General features: G+C 47.4%; 1 protein-coding gene across 3 annotated transcripts in view; it reads left to right on the plus strand.

Annotated features, from left to right (window-relative positions):
- The window catches only part of CTIF (cap binding complex dependent translation initiation factor), a 150,437-nt gene that overhangs the window by 31,858 nt on the left and 103,080 nt on the right, over nt 1-15,499 (plus strand). For all 3 annotated transcript variants that reach the window (XM_063422701.1, XM_063422699.1, XM_063422700.1), the window contains exons 2-3: nt 2,099-2,311; nt 6,149-6,232. In XM_063422701.1, coding sequence (XP_063278771.1) covers nt 2,132-2,311; nt 6,149-6,232 — 264 coding nt within the window. In that variant the 5' untranslated portion in view covers nt 2,099-2,131. The remainder of the gene's footprint in view (nt 1-2,098; nt 2,312-6,148; nt 6,233-15,499) is intronic.

Consider the following 15,499-nt stretch of genomic DNA (forward strand, 5'->3'; position numbering starts at 1 on the left):
TTTTATATGTGTTTTGAGGGCGAGGTGAGGTGAGAAACCAGCTTCAGGCACAGATCACCAAGGAAGAACAGGAGTTTTCTTCCTGTTGAGTGATGGTTTCTTTTAGAGAGAGGTGAAGGTACCACAGGCTGAATTGCTGGATCTGGTGACTTCTGAGAAACGTTTTTCCTTTCAGTTTCCCATCTCTCCTGTTGCTACTTGACAAAGTGCTGGTTGTGCACTGTGTGAGCACCCCAAAAGTGAGGCATGTGGTAGTTCTTCCTCTACTTCACATTTTATCATGGATATTCAAGGGGGAGCATCCCCAGGGCAGTGCCCTGGGCTTGATGTCCTCCAGTGCCACCCTCAAAAATCTCTGAAATAGGAAAAAAAATCTTTGGGCTTGGGTAATGCGTGGCCCAGTGATATGGAGGATAACCTCTGACCCTGCTCACTCCATCCTGAGTGATGCCACCTCTGTCATTTGTCCCCTGCCTTGTGCCATCTCTCCACGCCATCACCCCTCCAGGACTCATGGGAGGAATCCTATCCTCTCAACTCTTTCTTTATCACTTCCTGTTCGATAATTAGTGCATTCCATTTGGTAATTGGCACTAATAAGTGAGAAGAGGAGAAGCATGCCCACCTCCATGGCTCCACACTCTCTGGAGCTGCTTCTTTTTTCTTTCTTGACTTTCTTCTTTTTTCTTTGTCCTTTTTAATATGGCATATGATTTTTGTTCGGGAGCTAGTGTGTGATATTTGTCTACATAATGAGCCTTTTTGACAGTCTGAGCACATTTGGGAATAATTCCTTGAGCAGATGAAATCCTTAGGCCAGAGCTGCTCATTCTCGGCAGTTTCCAAATGAAGCCACAATTGTTCAGAAGTGACAGAGGAGAAAATAGTTCAGGAGCTGGAAACTACATGAGCTGGGAACAGATATTATTCCCCCCTCCTTCCCTTCTGGATGGCATGTGACTCACTCCAAATTTGCTTAGCAATTTTATGCTTGTCTCAAAGCAGACTGTAAATACCCATTCCTGGTGAAGGAGAGGGTGCGGGATGAAGCTGTTGTGTCCTGCAGTGTCCTGGCAGCTCGCATGTCTTCTCCCTCCCAGCTGCAGAGAGGGAGGAATATAAGATTTACCACAGGACACTGGGCCAAGGCCTAGTTCTTTCCAAATGTAGAACTATGAAATACCCCAAGTTGGAAGGGACCCACAGTGATCATCCAGTCCAGCTCCTGTCCCTGCACAGACGCCCCAAACAACCCCACCCTGTGCATCCCTGGCAGCGCTGTCCAAACTCTCCTGGAGCTGTGGCAGCCTCGGGGCCGTGCCCATTCCCTGGGGAGCCTGGGCAGTGCCAGCACCTCTGGGGGAAGAGCCTTTCCTGAAATCCCACCTAACCCTGCCTGGCACAGCTCCAGCTGTTCCCTGGGTGCTGTCCCTGTCTCGGGGAGCAGGGATCAGTGCCATGTCCAGCCCAGATCCAGGAGCTGATTTTCCTTTTCTTTACAGTGTTATGGCATTGAGCCCTGGAGAAATAGGAAGGAGAAGAGAATTATAAATCCCCTATGTCTTCTAGAAAGCAATTTTCTGCAGCGAGAGGTTTCAAAAGTGAATTCTGTTGTGATCTCTGTTTCACCTCCTCACTGGACCATTTACAGTCACGCCATTAGCTCAGTATTATTTACTGCCACTGCCCTAGAGAAGATTTTCAGTTGTCATCCTCTTCCTCACCCTTGTCCATTACCCCCATCTTCCCACCCATATCCAGCACAACTAGTGCTTTGGATTTATTAAACTACGCATTTTAGTGTGGGATCTTTTTCTCTTGTGCATGTATCTGGAGGTATTCAGCAGCTTGGATTTTAAGCGGGAGGCCAGGAAATATGTCTGTTGTCCTTAAGTGCAGGAATGGAATACATTTTTTTGCATGCCTGGAAGCCCTGAATGCAACCACCTAGGATTATTACAAATTGTACTGGGAATGCAGATGTACAGCAGAAAATATCACAGCCCGTGGTAACCGATAGGCTTTGCCAGGTTTCCTCATCTTTTTCATCATCACTGGGAGATAATTCCTTGCTGTCTTTTTTTCCCTTCTTCCTCAGGCCTCCCGTGTTCCCGGCGTGCCCCCTGAAGGGATGGAGAGCTCCTCGGTGGCGTCAGCCTCCTCGGAGGCGGGGAGCAGCCGCTCCCAGGAGATCGAGGAGCTGGAGCGCTTCATCGACAGCTACGTGCTGGAGTACCAGGTCCAGGGGCTGCTCACCGACAAGACCGAGGGCGACGGCGAGAGCGAGAAAACGCAGTCCCACGTCTCACAGGTGGGTGGGACAGGGGCTGGGGCCACACAGGCTGGGTCAGGGGCGTGTGTTCTCAGCTGGAGGAGCTTTTCCAGTGTTGTGGTTTAGATTTTGGGGGGGGGTCCCCGGGGTGGGTTCCCCAGGAGCTCTGGGTTTGTTGGTATTCGCATGCAGGCAGGCAAGGAGACTCCAGATGGCTGGTGAGGTGCTGATGGGATGAGGTTTTATTTGGAGTTTGACCCCAGGAAAGCAGCATGGTTACTTAGGGAGAGGGGGAAGGAGGGTGAAAGAGGGAAGGGGAGAGGAGCAGAACCTCCTGAGGCCTCCAGAGCAAAGAGAGCGAGCCCTCTCCATTTACACCTTTAACAGGGAGATTCGAAATGGGCACAGATAGATTCTCAGGCCAATGGGGTTAGAGACACACAATACTGCAGGGAGGTTACTGACTTGGGATAAACCATACACTTTCCAGGTGTGAGCCAGAGCATACCATTTCAATAAAATGCAATTCCACATTCCAGGGTTTGGATGTGAAGCAGGACGTGATAAAACGCTGGGTTTGGGGGCAGCATGCTTGTTCGGGGATGTGTTTGAGGTGTTCAGCCTGCTGGTAGCAGTCTCCTGATGCTGGGTTTGTTTTTTTTCATTATTTTTATCACTGGAAGTGTTCCAGGCCAGGTTTTGGTATCTCACCTATTGTGTCTTCCCTTGGTAAAGGACCAGAACTGACACTTCAATACTCAGCCAAACACATCCCTGTATCTGGGCCACCTCTCACTCCTCACTTCAAGCATAATGAAAACAAGGAAGAAGCAAATCCATTTTCATATAAATTAGGAAACCCACCCTGAAAGGAACCAAAATGTCTATTGTACGTACCCATACTGATGGTGCATCTCATTAAAGACAAAAACCCCAGAGGAACCCCAACAAATAACTGTCCACAGACATGAGTTCTCCTCCTGCATCACATAAGCACCCCAAAAGGTCAATTCCAGGAAAAAATCTTTCCCTGTGAGGGTGGACAGGCCCTGGCACAGGGTGTCCAGAGCAGCTGTGGCTGCCCCATCCCTGGAAGTGTTCCAGGCCAGGTTGGATGGGGCTTGGAGGAGCCTGGGATAGTGGGAGGTTACCCTGCCCGTGGCAGGGGGATGGAATGAGATGGGGTTTAAGGTCCCTTCCAACCCCAACCATTCCATGGTCCTATATATGAGGGATTCCATCTTTATCTGGTATCAGCAGCATTTGATCTGATCTGTCTGAGCTCTGCAGGTTTCCTGGAGCTGAGGACCTGACTCAGAGCTCTAGACCTGTTTTATATCATCTCAATGTAAAGAAGTTACCAAACAAAGGAACCTTTTAAAGAATAGATTTTGGTGAAGAGGTCTTTCACAATTTGAGGATCAAAGCCCTTAGAAGAAAGGGAGAAAATATATTTTAAAATCTAGTGATCCAAAGTGTATTTTTTTAACCCAAGGCTGGAAGATGTCTGTGTTTGAAATGATGGTTTGGAGGGGCTTCAGATCAAACAGACAAGTTCTGCTTATTAATGTGTCGAGTTGAAAAGTAATATTGAATTAGAAATAAATTAATAGACAAAATTTTACAACCTCTTCGAGCCTGTCCACTGCTCTGCCAATAAGTCCAGGCTCCCTCTGCACCTTAAGCACAAAAATTTCTAGTTCACATGGCAGGCACTGTGCTTTTTTTGCATTAAAACCCTTGATTGCAACAACCAAATTCATCTTCCCATTGTGGAAATGGCATTTTAGCCTTCCTTCCTGGCCTGCTCTGGAAAAAAGGAGCTGCTGCTTTTTAATGTGAGTTCTGAGAGTGTTCTCTTTCAAGATGGCTGGGTTTTAAAATAAAAGAAAAATTCGTAATAATGAAAGATCTGAACATTGAATCTTTTAATTAAACCACTTTTAGAGGCACATCAAATGAAGCAGCTAAATGAGGTTGTACTCCAGACCATTGATTCAGAAGTTTAATTAGGATATATTGTGAAACTCCATCAAAATGCACCATTTTGTTTTTCTAGGGCTCTGTATTGGACAAAAAGTGAGGATGGGCCTTTACTCTAGGTCAGCTGCATTTATCAAGCCATATCTTAATGTATGCACTAAGAAGGAATTATCTGGTCTCACAAAGGGAGACGTTTTTCCACCTATAAGAAATAAACAGGAATTTTTATTTCTGCATTTCTCTTCACGATCAGTTCTTAGCAAAGCAAGGATATATCCTGCAGCTGACTAGAGTAACCCTGGTGGAAGCCAGCCTGATGGAAGGTGGCACGTTCCTTCTTAATGTGAGCTAGAGGGAGAAAGATGGATTTAAGGAAGAGGCACTCGGCTGAGACCAAGGAAATTGTTTTTAACTGCAAGGTTCTGCCAGCAACTAAATCTTTAATGTTGGGCGAGTTACTTAATCTCTCTGCAGTTTGTTTCCTTATGGCTGTGATGTTTTCCTTGCCTGAGAGTGGGTAAATCCATTCACCCATGTGTGTGTGTGAGTTGCTTGGATGGTACCACATCCCTGGACAGCTGATCTCCTTGCTGGGGAAAGGAAGGAAAGGCACATCTCTCACATTGCTCCCAGGGAAGCTGAATCCATCACCATTTCAGAGAATACCAAAGTGTGGATGTTCCCATGATGTCCCCAGCCTTGCTCCCACCAGGAAAAAAAAGAGGAAAATGGCAATTTTACTTTGCTGTGGAGATAATAATGAGTGAGCTTGTACCTTCAGAGACCTTTCCAGGCATGTGGTTGTACTCAAAATTGTTAAAGGAGATAGGAATACGTCTGGTAAAAGGCTCTCAAAAGTGATGTCATCTGTCCAGGGGTGTCAGCAGAAGTGGCAGGAGAGTGATGGGCAGCTCTTTAATGAGGGGAGACTGAAATCCCCCCATTTGTGAGCTGGATCAGGCTCTCTGATGAGGGCAGGGATCATGGGTATTTGTAGTGAAAATCTTACTTTGTGCCCTCGTCCATACCTGTCAGGGAGCCCTGAGGTGGTTGTTTGTGTGGAAATGACCTTTCATTTTCTTGGCACATCATCCTTGGTGATGGTATCAAGCACTGAGTGTCTCTGGAGCAGCCAGGTGCTTCCAGCATGAAGTGGGGTTGGTCAGTCTCCACTTTGTTGAAGGAGTGATAAATTGGAATTAAGCAGCATCTTTCATGTTTGTCTAGTGAAAATTGGTGGGTTTTTTTCACCAGTTTGATGCAGCCTACATTTCTTTAAAGAAAAAAAAAAGGGATTAAATGTCACCAAATTCAGTTATTCTGGTGGAGGCACCTTGCTGCCCAACCTTGGGGCAAGCTGGCCTAAGAATCTGCTGATCCCCTATGGCCACATCTGGCAGTGGTCAAACCTACAGCTTCCATGCTCATTTTCTGTTTTGTTGAAAATAAAAACACAGGGTGTTGGCCACTCAGGGCATGTATCTGTCCCTGAAGCAAACAGAGTTGGGAAAAGCAGAGATTTTCCAACTTTCCATGGGAGAATTCCATGGAAGTGAGTGATAAAGTCAAGTCACCCTGGTGTGTATCACACACCTGGGATCCCAAACACCGTCAGAGTCAGCAAGGAGGTGTTTGGGCTGGATTTTATTGCAAAGCACCAAGTATCAAATGCTTTGCTACAGTTGTTGCTGCATCTTCCCTCTCCCCACTGTCAGCGGGTGGAGCATTTCCAAGCCAAAGCCTTTGGGATCATCCTGAAAAAGGAGGGAGTGCCGCGCGCATACGGCGATGCCCGCGGCTGGACGGCGTTTGCTGTGCGCTGTGGACTGACGCAGCAGTTCTGCCCAGCCCAGCTATTATCTCACACAATCCCCTTTCTCATCCCTTTTGCAGTGGACGGCGGATTGCAGCGAGCAGCTTGATGGCAGCTGTTCCCCATCCCGAGGGAAGGGCTCGTCGTCTCACGAACACAACCAGGTAGGGCTTGTGTTTAGTTCCTCCTCCCCAAACCCTTGCCTTTGTCTCTTGCACTGCCTCGCCTGGGGGTGCTGCCAGGTTTCCCTCTCTCTGTCCCTCTGCTTGGCATCTGAAACCTCATTCCTGCCCAAACCGTGGGAGGTGGGCAACATCCTGATGTGTGTTTGGATGCTTTCACCACGAGTTTAAAGGGGAAAAAATAGGGAGTCTCACATTTATTCCAGAAGAGTTTCTTACTGCTACCTGTGTGAGGAAGCTGTTAGGAGCATCAGAGGTGGCTTGGAAGCGTGAGATGTAACTGGAACGAGGGATCTTTGTGTAGCTGGGCTTCCCTGTTGTGTGCTGCAAGGATGGTGCTACAAGGGAAAGCATTAAACAGCTGAGAGGGTGAGCTGGCCAAAGAGGCAAAATTGCACGTGCTGAGAGCTTGTGTTGGTCGTGCAGTGACAGGAACCAGGTGTGAGTGAGTTCTGGTGCTTGGGTGTGGTGTGAACACAGTGTGTACCAAGCACTGCTCAAGGTGGCTGTCCATCCTTATAGGAGTACCCCCACAGAAGAGGGTAGGGTAGGGGCTTGCATTTGGTCATTGTCATCTGGTGAGCTGCTGTGTCACCGTGAGACCATCAGCTCTGTGAGAGCAGCACTTGCCTGAGGGGATGTGAAACTGAGGTGTCTGAGGGAAGGGGGAACAGCATTTCCAGTTGCTGTGGCTGGTGGATGTCCCACCCAGACAAGTGGCTGTCACGCTCTTGCTCGATGTCCTCCAGATTCAGTCTCGTGTGTGGGGTCCATGAGGGGAAACTGGGGAGCCCCTTGCGGGGTGTACAAGGGGCTGTGCCAGTCTGAGCAGGACGTGCTGCAGCTCTCATTTTGGGCACAGCTTCCTCCCACGTGGAGCTGTGCTGGAACTTCTTGGCTGAGGGATGGGGGCTCATCCCCTCCCTGCCATGGCCCCGGGATGCTGGTACCACCTCTACCAGCACCTGCACCCAGCAAAGGCAGGGTGTTGTTGTGTGGGAGGGTGTGCTGAACAGAGGCACTGCTTGGGATGAGCTCCTGGAGGTGCCAGACGGAACTGTGGATTTAATTTATTACACCTTTGATCTGCTTCAAAATATTCAGCAGCAAAACCTCATCCAGGCTCCCTCCCAGCACTGCACATAGCTGATGGATGTTCAGCTGGGAGGCTGGCTGTTTCCATCAGGCTTTCCCTGGGGAAGAAGGTCCCTGGCTCTTCACCCAAGGGCTCTGCTGATGTGCCAGTGGCTGGTGAGGACCACAGGAGGATGCAGGAGTCATGGACAGGTGTTACTTTCCTGACATCCTCAATCTGCCTGGTGCCATGCACTCTTCTGTTTCAGCTTACATGGGTTTTCTTGGTTTTCTTGCTGGTTTTTGATTTTTTTTTCCCTGGGAGTTAAATGTATTTGATCTCCTCCTACAGGGAGCTCCTTTCCTAAACACAAACACCATTCGCTGATGCCCAAGCTGCTTACCCTGTGTTTGGGCTCTCTCCCAGCCTGCAGCAGAGCCAGTAATTATCTCTCTCCATGTTTGGCTTCCTTTAACTGTGAGTTACAAATTCTCCTTGGCACCAAAGAGGAGCTGCAAGCTATTGTTCCTCTATCCAGGCGAGCATTTCTCTCACTGTCACTGCTATGTGAGTGAAATGCTGCTGGTGAGGACCAAGTGCAGTTTATTACCATTTCTGGATGTTTTCACTATTAAAAAATCATTAATGAGATGTTTGTCTTGAATTAAAATTATCAATCACTTGTCAACCTGCTAAGGAAAAAGTTAATTATTTCCCTATGAAGGAGGGGATTTGGTTTTAGGGATGGGGGTTTTTTTTTGTTTTGTTTGGGGTTTGTTTGGTTTTGTTTGGTTTTGTGGTTTGTTTTTTGTTGTGTTGTTTTGGTTTTGGTTTTGGTTTTTTTTGTGGCTTATTTTTGGTTGGGTTTGTTTTGCTGGTTTTTTGGGTTTTTTGGTTTGGTTTGGGTTGGGTTTTTTTTGGGTTTTTCTTTTGGTTTTCTTATTTTGGTTTGGTGGTTTTGGGGGGTTTTTTAATGGTTTTTATTGTTGCAGTTTTTTACGTATTTGAGGGGTTTGGGCAGAAAATGGAATTCCTAGTTTTCGTATTGTGTTTCCAGCTGAGATCTCTGCATCGCCAGACTTAGCTGAAAAATACTTGGATGTGAGATTTCTGCTGGCTTCAGCTAATGTGAAAATGTGGGTTATGTATCAGTGACCATGGTATGCCTCACGTGGTTCTAACCTAGGCATCAGAAAGGGCATTTATATGGAAATCTAGGTTAGTCCTGGAAATATATTCAGCATGTGGTTCATTTTCTGTGAAGACAGAGTAGTTCAGCTTGCTTTTTTAGATGTAATTGGCTTCCTAAAGGTTATAGGGGAGCCTAGAGAGAAGATGACTTTCCTATGACTGAAAAGACCCCTATGCATCCCTGAGTACTTGATGCCTTTGAAATTCTGGGGTGTATGATCCAGCAAGGTTAGGGAAAATAAAAGAAAGATTTTTTTAATGTGTGTTATGCATTTATATATAGTATGTGTGTATATAAGCATGTACGGGTTGATGTCCAAGTGTGGGGCTGAGAGAAATTTCTGAATAAAATACAATGTAAGGGTAGAAATTAACTGTCTTGACGCAACCTGCAGTCCAGGATATTCCTAAATATGGTTTCTGATGTTGTTGGGTGTCTCTGGAAAAGAGCACCCCAGACTTGTCCTGCTCTTGCACTACTCAGTGAGACATGTATTAGCAGCTGTGTGAGACTTAGATGGATGTCAGTTCCCACAGGCTGGCAGGCAGGGATCCCGTTCAAAGCAGTGGCCTAAAAACAGAGAAAATTCCCCCTGAAACCTCCTGGTCTTTCCAGTTCTGTGGGTGGGTGGCTGTGAGAAGATGGTCTGCTCTTGGGGGAATCTCCCGAGATACATTTTGTGAACTCATGTGCTGAGGAAATACTGGTCTCACGATTACATTCAGCTCATCTGTAATTCCTGTTTCTACTGGGATCTCTCTGCTGCATGGTGTGGCCATGTTCCACTGAATTCCACCAGGAAGTTTGCTAGGTCTTACTATGTGTGAGCCTCTGGGGCAAAGACCAGGTACTCAAAATACTACTTTGAGCACCTTACTGTCTCTAAAAATTAGGAAGGTTTAGATAATGGAATAAATTTAAGCCCTTTTATGTTTGGAATTTTTTTTCTTCCCCAAGAAGAGCCAGTGGGAAGTTTTTATATAATACTTTATTTGCATTCCCCTTGCGAGGCTGTGGTGAGTAGGAAGCTCTTTGATATATTTCTGAGGGCAATTCATTAAGTAAAAGAATTCTGGTATGGCGCATATTGAGGGAGCCAGCAGAGCTCTTGGTACATGAGGGGCCTGGCAGGAACTCCATCCCAGGCTCCCCTTATGTAAAGGGCGTTAACAAAAACCAGAACAACTCTGTGGGTTGGTGCCATTTCTCCAGGGAGAGTTGAACATCCTCCTTCCTGGCCAAGCCCTTCCCTTCTCCCATGGTGGCTGGCTGTCACCCATCATCACCAAGCAAAAATCTGTGTTTCTGGCAGTAAACAGGACTTGCTTTTTTCCCCTACTTGTGTCTGTGCCCCTCCAGGTTCAGCAGGGACTTGGTACAGGGTTTGGGCCCTCGGAGGCTTCTGCAGCTGATGGTCGTGTTGCCGACCCACTGAGCAGTGAAGGAGCAGGCAGGGTGTGTGGGTCACACCTGGTGATCCCACACCCTGCTTGTGGCACCCTTGTCCTGTCCTCCCTGAGGAGCTGGTGGGGAAGGAGATGCCTTGGTTTGCCCTCTGTTAAACCAGCAGAAACAGCAGCACATGGATGGGGTGGTGGGTTTGCACTCTTGGGCCTAGGCTGGAGATGCTACTGCCTGGAGTACAGAGCATCCCTAACTGTGCTGATGTAAGAGTTCTGACAAGGGCCTGGAGGGACAAGAGAATGGCTTCCCACTGGGAAGGACAGGGTAGGATGGGATATTGGGCAGGAATTGCTGGCTGGGAGGGTGGGCAGACTCTGGCACAGGGTGCCCAGAGCAGCTGTGGCTGCCCCTGCATCCCTGGCAGTGCCCAAGGCCAGGCTGGACAGGGCTGGGAGCAGCCTGGCACAGTGCAAGGTGTCCCTGCCATGGCAGGGGGTGGAAGAAGATGAGCTTTAAGGTCTTGTCATTCCATGTCCATGTCTTGTTGTCATGCCTGGAAAAGCTACCAAGTTGCCAAAGCAAAGGCTTTGCAAAGCAAAGCAAAGGAGCTGTGGGGCAGTGTGTGAAGGCTGTCTCTTGGGTAACAGCAGATTTCAATGCACAGAGGAACTCAGTTTTAATGGAGAGTAAAAAAAAAAATCAAATCATCTGTGCAGATTTCTTTTGCATTTCCAGAGAACAGTTTTTTGCACGCGTCAGTGCTGACTGACTTCCTGGGATCAGCCACCAGGAGATCCTCCCTGATGGATGCTGCAGAAGCAAGTGGGAAGGGATCATGGTCTTGGACAGGGACTGTGTCACTGGGTCCAGATAACTGGAGTTAGCAGTGAAATTGTCCTGCTGGCTTAATTCCAGTGACATCAGCAGGCAGCGTGTAATGCCCCAAATTCTTGGCTAACCAGATAGGGCTGGAGAGACAGTGGATTGCCAGGATCTCTTGACTAAATTTGTAATTCATTTTCCGTACACGGCTGGACAACCTGTGTCTCACTTGAGTTGCCCATCCTTGGGTCCAGATCTGAAAGAAAAGCAATGACTCCAGAAGGGCTTTTAGAAATTACAGAACCTTAAGGGGGTGGAATGGACATTAAAAATCACCCACCTGCCATAGACAGGGATGCCTTCCCCTAGAACAGGTTGCTCAGGGCCTTATGTGCGATGAGCACTGCCAAGGTTGGGGCATCCACAACCTCCCTGGGCAGCCTAGGGTCAGAAAGGAGAGGAAGGGTTAAACTACATGGTTACAGGCTCCAGGGGTCTCTGGGGTGGGACAAACCATTTCCCAGAGAAATACAACAGTGCTCCAGTTTTTTTATCAACCTCATGCCTCCCTCTGGACTTGCTCCAACTGTTCCATGTTTGGGGAATATGTCTGGGGCTCTCCATCTCATTGGCCTGCTCATGTCATAGCCCAGGGCCAGTTTGTACACTGAATTTGGCTGAGGTTGTCCACCATGCTGAGGTTCTGGTGGGGCAGGTGGGTGCTGGCTGATGCTGCAGACACTTTTTGTGTTTCCAAAGAGAAGGAGAAAGCAAGACACAGACACTGGTTTTGCCAGTGAGTACATGTTGATGTATGCCTGCCTGATGGAGGGAGAAAGTAGAAAGTGAGGTGACCTGTCCGTGACCAAAGAGCAGCTCTGAGAAAACCAGTCACTTTTCTGCCTGTAATTGCTGGGTGACACTTCCTCGTTTAGTGAATGCAGCCTGCTCAATTATGGTTGGAGAGGACTGCTGAGAAAGAAATCAGGTCTTTAGCTAATGTACAGGTGTGACTTTCTCTGGGACTTCTGTTTGGGCTCCTGGAGCAGCAGTGCCTCATGTGAAGCAGGCACCTGCTTGGGTGTCAGGAGGTCTGGGAGGGAGATGCTTCACTGCCTTGCTGCCTGCTTTGGAGAACTGTTGCTGCCTGCTGAGGGTGGGGAGAGGTGTCTTCTGGGCCTGCTCTCACCAGTGACTCACATGAAAGGACACCTTGTCACCCTCATTTTCAGTTTGGGTAGAGAAGAATGGGTGATGCCTGTCTGCCCATTGTGGAGCTTCCACACTCTCATTTTTGTGAGACTTGATTTCCCTGGGAGATCTCCATCTTTCAAGGTTTGGATGAATAGGTCAGTCAGTGCTGAAGCTTAAGGCAGGGAGGGGATGACATGAGCCATTTCCTCAGCCTGGGACAGGGGGGTTTCCATAGAATGTCTGGAGTTCTCAGGGACATTCTGAGAGCCCTCAGTGTTCCTCCTCTCCATCCGTGTGTATGACAAGCGATCTAGCACATCCTTGGTTACCATGGCTCTTCTAGTGTTGCCCAAGAAACACAGCTGCACAGGCTTAGGCCTTTCCCAGGTAGTCCACAAAGATCTTGTAACCTTAACCTCCTACTTCCAAGTCCATCAGTCCTTTGGTCCTGTATTATGACACAGCTGTTGATAAAACTTACTTTCCCTGGTGGAAGAAGAGCTCAAAGTGATGTTTGGGGTCCCTTCTGCAGATTGGAGAGGGCTAGGGAAGGTGAACAATGACCTGGGAAGGCAAAGAACACAGCCAAAGGGGTTGGGGATTCTGCATGATATTTTTATAGCAGTTTCTGATGTTCTTACAGCTTTATGTAACACTTTGAAGAAGAAGAAGCTAGAAAGTTTACCCTACTAAGATATTTAGAGTAATCTTATGGTTGGGGTTTTGTTGGCCTTTTTTTAAAGCTGTATTTTGAGTTATTAAAATAATTAAACCATTGGTTTTCCTTATTAAAATTGGAGTGGTTTTTCTGGAAGAGGTCTAGGGAGATACGTGGAGTGCACTGCAAAGACTCCGTGTTAACGGGAAGATTTGGCAGTAGCACAAATTGGGTGTGTGAAAACCTCCACTGCAGAAAAACCTCAAAAAGGGCCTTTTACACAACAGCTGTTTTCTGTTCTGACCAGGAGTAAAATCAAAGTTGTGGAACCATTTGAAGGACACCCCACAACTTGATCCAGGGATCTCCTAGGTGCAGATGTGAGACCCTTATTATGCTGGGGAATATCTCAGAGGTTTTGGGGGGGGCTGAGAACTCTGCCAGATTCCTGATGTTTTTCCTCTGGCCCACCTATGAACGCTGTACATGGAATATTGAATTTTTGTGTAAGATTGAATATGAATCCCATGCAGAATCCACTGATATCTTCAGGACACTTAAAACTTGTGCTGCTGCCAGGGTTGATCTGCATCTCTACCAGCACAGCCCACTTCACCCATACTTATCTTCACTGAAAGCAACCACGTAGGTGATCACTGTGTTTCCATTTATGGCTTCTGCACTGGGGAAACTTATCTTCTTTTTCTGCAAATAGGATTTTCAAACTTGCACTGAAGCAGCAGAAAATATTAACTCTTGAGCTGGCAAAGGCAGCAGGATTAATTAGTTCATGCCTCAAAGAGCTTGCTGCAAAGGTGAAAATTGCAGTGTAAGTGAAACATATGATTATTGCTAATTAAAATGCAAATGTTAGATTTGACAGCTAGTTTCTGAAGGAGGGCTGCTGGCACTGGTAATGTGCATGAGCCTGGCTGTTCCTGAGGAGGTGCAGAGCTTGGCCAGAAGGATTGGCATGGGTTTGGGCATGGGGATCAGTCTCTGGAGGGATGACATTTTCCCTCCCAGTCCCAAAGTGTGGCTCAGAGGTCCCATCTCCTGCTGGTGAGTGTAGACCACAAATGGTAGGTGGAGGAGCCCAAATAAGATCTGTGAGCCAGAGTTCAATTTGGGGAATTGGGAGAGACTTGGGAGAGCTTTGGTTTTTTTGAGGGCATGGCAGAGTCACAGGGCCAGATGATGGGGAATCAGATCAGCAAGAGGCAAGGGGTAGAGAGCTTTGTGCCCTTACAGCTCTTTCCTCAGTGTTTGTCAGCTCTGGCAGGCAGTTCTGCTCCTGCAGCACGGTGGGTTTGTTTAGCAGGAGCTGTGTGTGGTGCAGGATGGAGGAAGAGCAGTGCCACCTCTCACCAGTGCCAAGCTGTGGCTTTCTGCTGGACTCCAGCTGCCTCTGGAGCCTGGAAATGGCTCTTTGTGGGCTTTGCAATGATGATAGTGAAGGGGTTTTGCTGCTTGCCTGGTTTTTTAAGGAACAATCATTGACTGCATGTTCTCTGCCACTCCTTGAGTGTCACCCATGAGTTTGGTCTGAGTGGCCCAGCTCCCACAGAAGGCCTGCAGAGAGGGTCCATTTTAGCATGAAATGGCTTTATTACAGGACACAAAGCCACCAGAAATGTCTGAGATTGTTTCTGGAGGTATTGTCCTTCTGGAGTTTTCAATCCCACTCAGTAAGGTGCCAGTAAAAAGTTGTTCATCTATGGCAATTAGTCAGAAATTTGGGGAGATACTGAGCTTGGCTGTGCTGGTGGGTTTGGACATGAGTTCAGGCCATACTCAGTTTGGACCATTCGCATCTTCAGCAGACGTTTCAGCAGTTTTTAGTGTAGCAATTTTATTTTAAAAACAATTTGGTTTTCAATGTCAGTATCAGTGCTTGATGAAGGAAGGTAAACAGGGTGAAAACTCCAGGCCAGGAGTTAGAGCCAGGAGACAAGCTGGTTTATTAACTATTAACTGGCTTTGTTAATCACCTGTGATTGTGATCTAACTGGTTTGTGCTGTATTCAGTGGCTTTTCTTGGTGGACTTTGATGCATGGTGATACCAATAGTCTCATTTCTCACAACGGTTTTATTGTGGCCAGCTGCATTTCTGGAATTGGCAACATCTTGGATTGTCTGCAGAAAACCACACCTGAAAGATGGGTCTGCTGAATATAAGTGAACCATTTTTATTTTCAGTGTGTCTTTCAAAGCAAAGGGTGCATGTGCTGACCTGGTGCCACTGCAGCATTTATTGCACAGAAATTTTGAATATGTGTGTGAGAACAAGATGTTCAGTGTGTAGGACACAGCTAATCCTTCAAACATCAGGCAGTGAAGGTGCATTTCTTCCAGCTACCTCTTCGGTTGGTGCACATCTTCCCCATGCCAAAGGAGGTATTTCTCACTTCTCAGGATGCCTACAAGGTTGGCTCCTCCCCAGGGCTTCCTAAAGTGCCCTGCCTGACATCCACCACGGGTTTTTTTATTCCCTTCATGCCAATTGAACAGCTCCTTTTGTGCCATTAGGCATCTCTCAGCAACTGAGAGATTTGGGTAAGAGTGTGATAAGAAGGGAAGAAGGTGCTTTAGCTGTCAGTGGGGATAACCACAACCTTCCCAATTTCATTTATATACAACTTGAAAACCAGATAATCACCTCTTCTGAAGTCAACACCACAGTGTATTTGAACTTGCTTGAAACTTACCAGATTGTAGGGTGGAGAATGTGCAGCTGGAGCAGTGCAGAAACCAGCATGGAGTGTTTTGCTTCCAATTCCTTGTGCTGAGTGAAGGTTTCCATGTTTCACATGCATCAAGGTCCTTGCTGGACCACCGGGTATCAACACCTTAGGTAGTTCAGGTTCTGCTGAGCAGTTGTTTTCCTGTCTCATTCTGATCAG

This window comes from Prinia subflava, chromosome Z, assembly GCF_021018805.1.
Source record: "Prinia subflava isolate CZ2003 ecotype Zambia chromosome Z, Cam_Psub_1.2, whole genome shotgun sequence".
Lineage (NCBI taxonomy): Eukaryota > Metazoa > Chordata > Aves > Passeriformes > Cisticolidae > Prinia > Prinia subflava.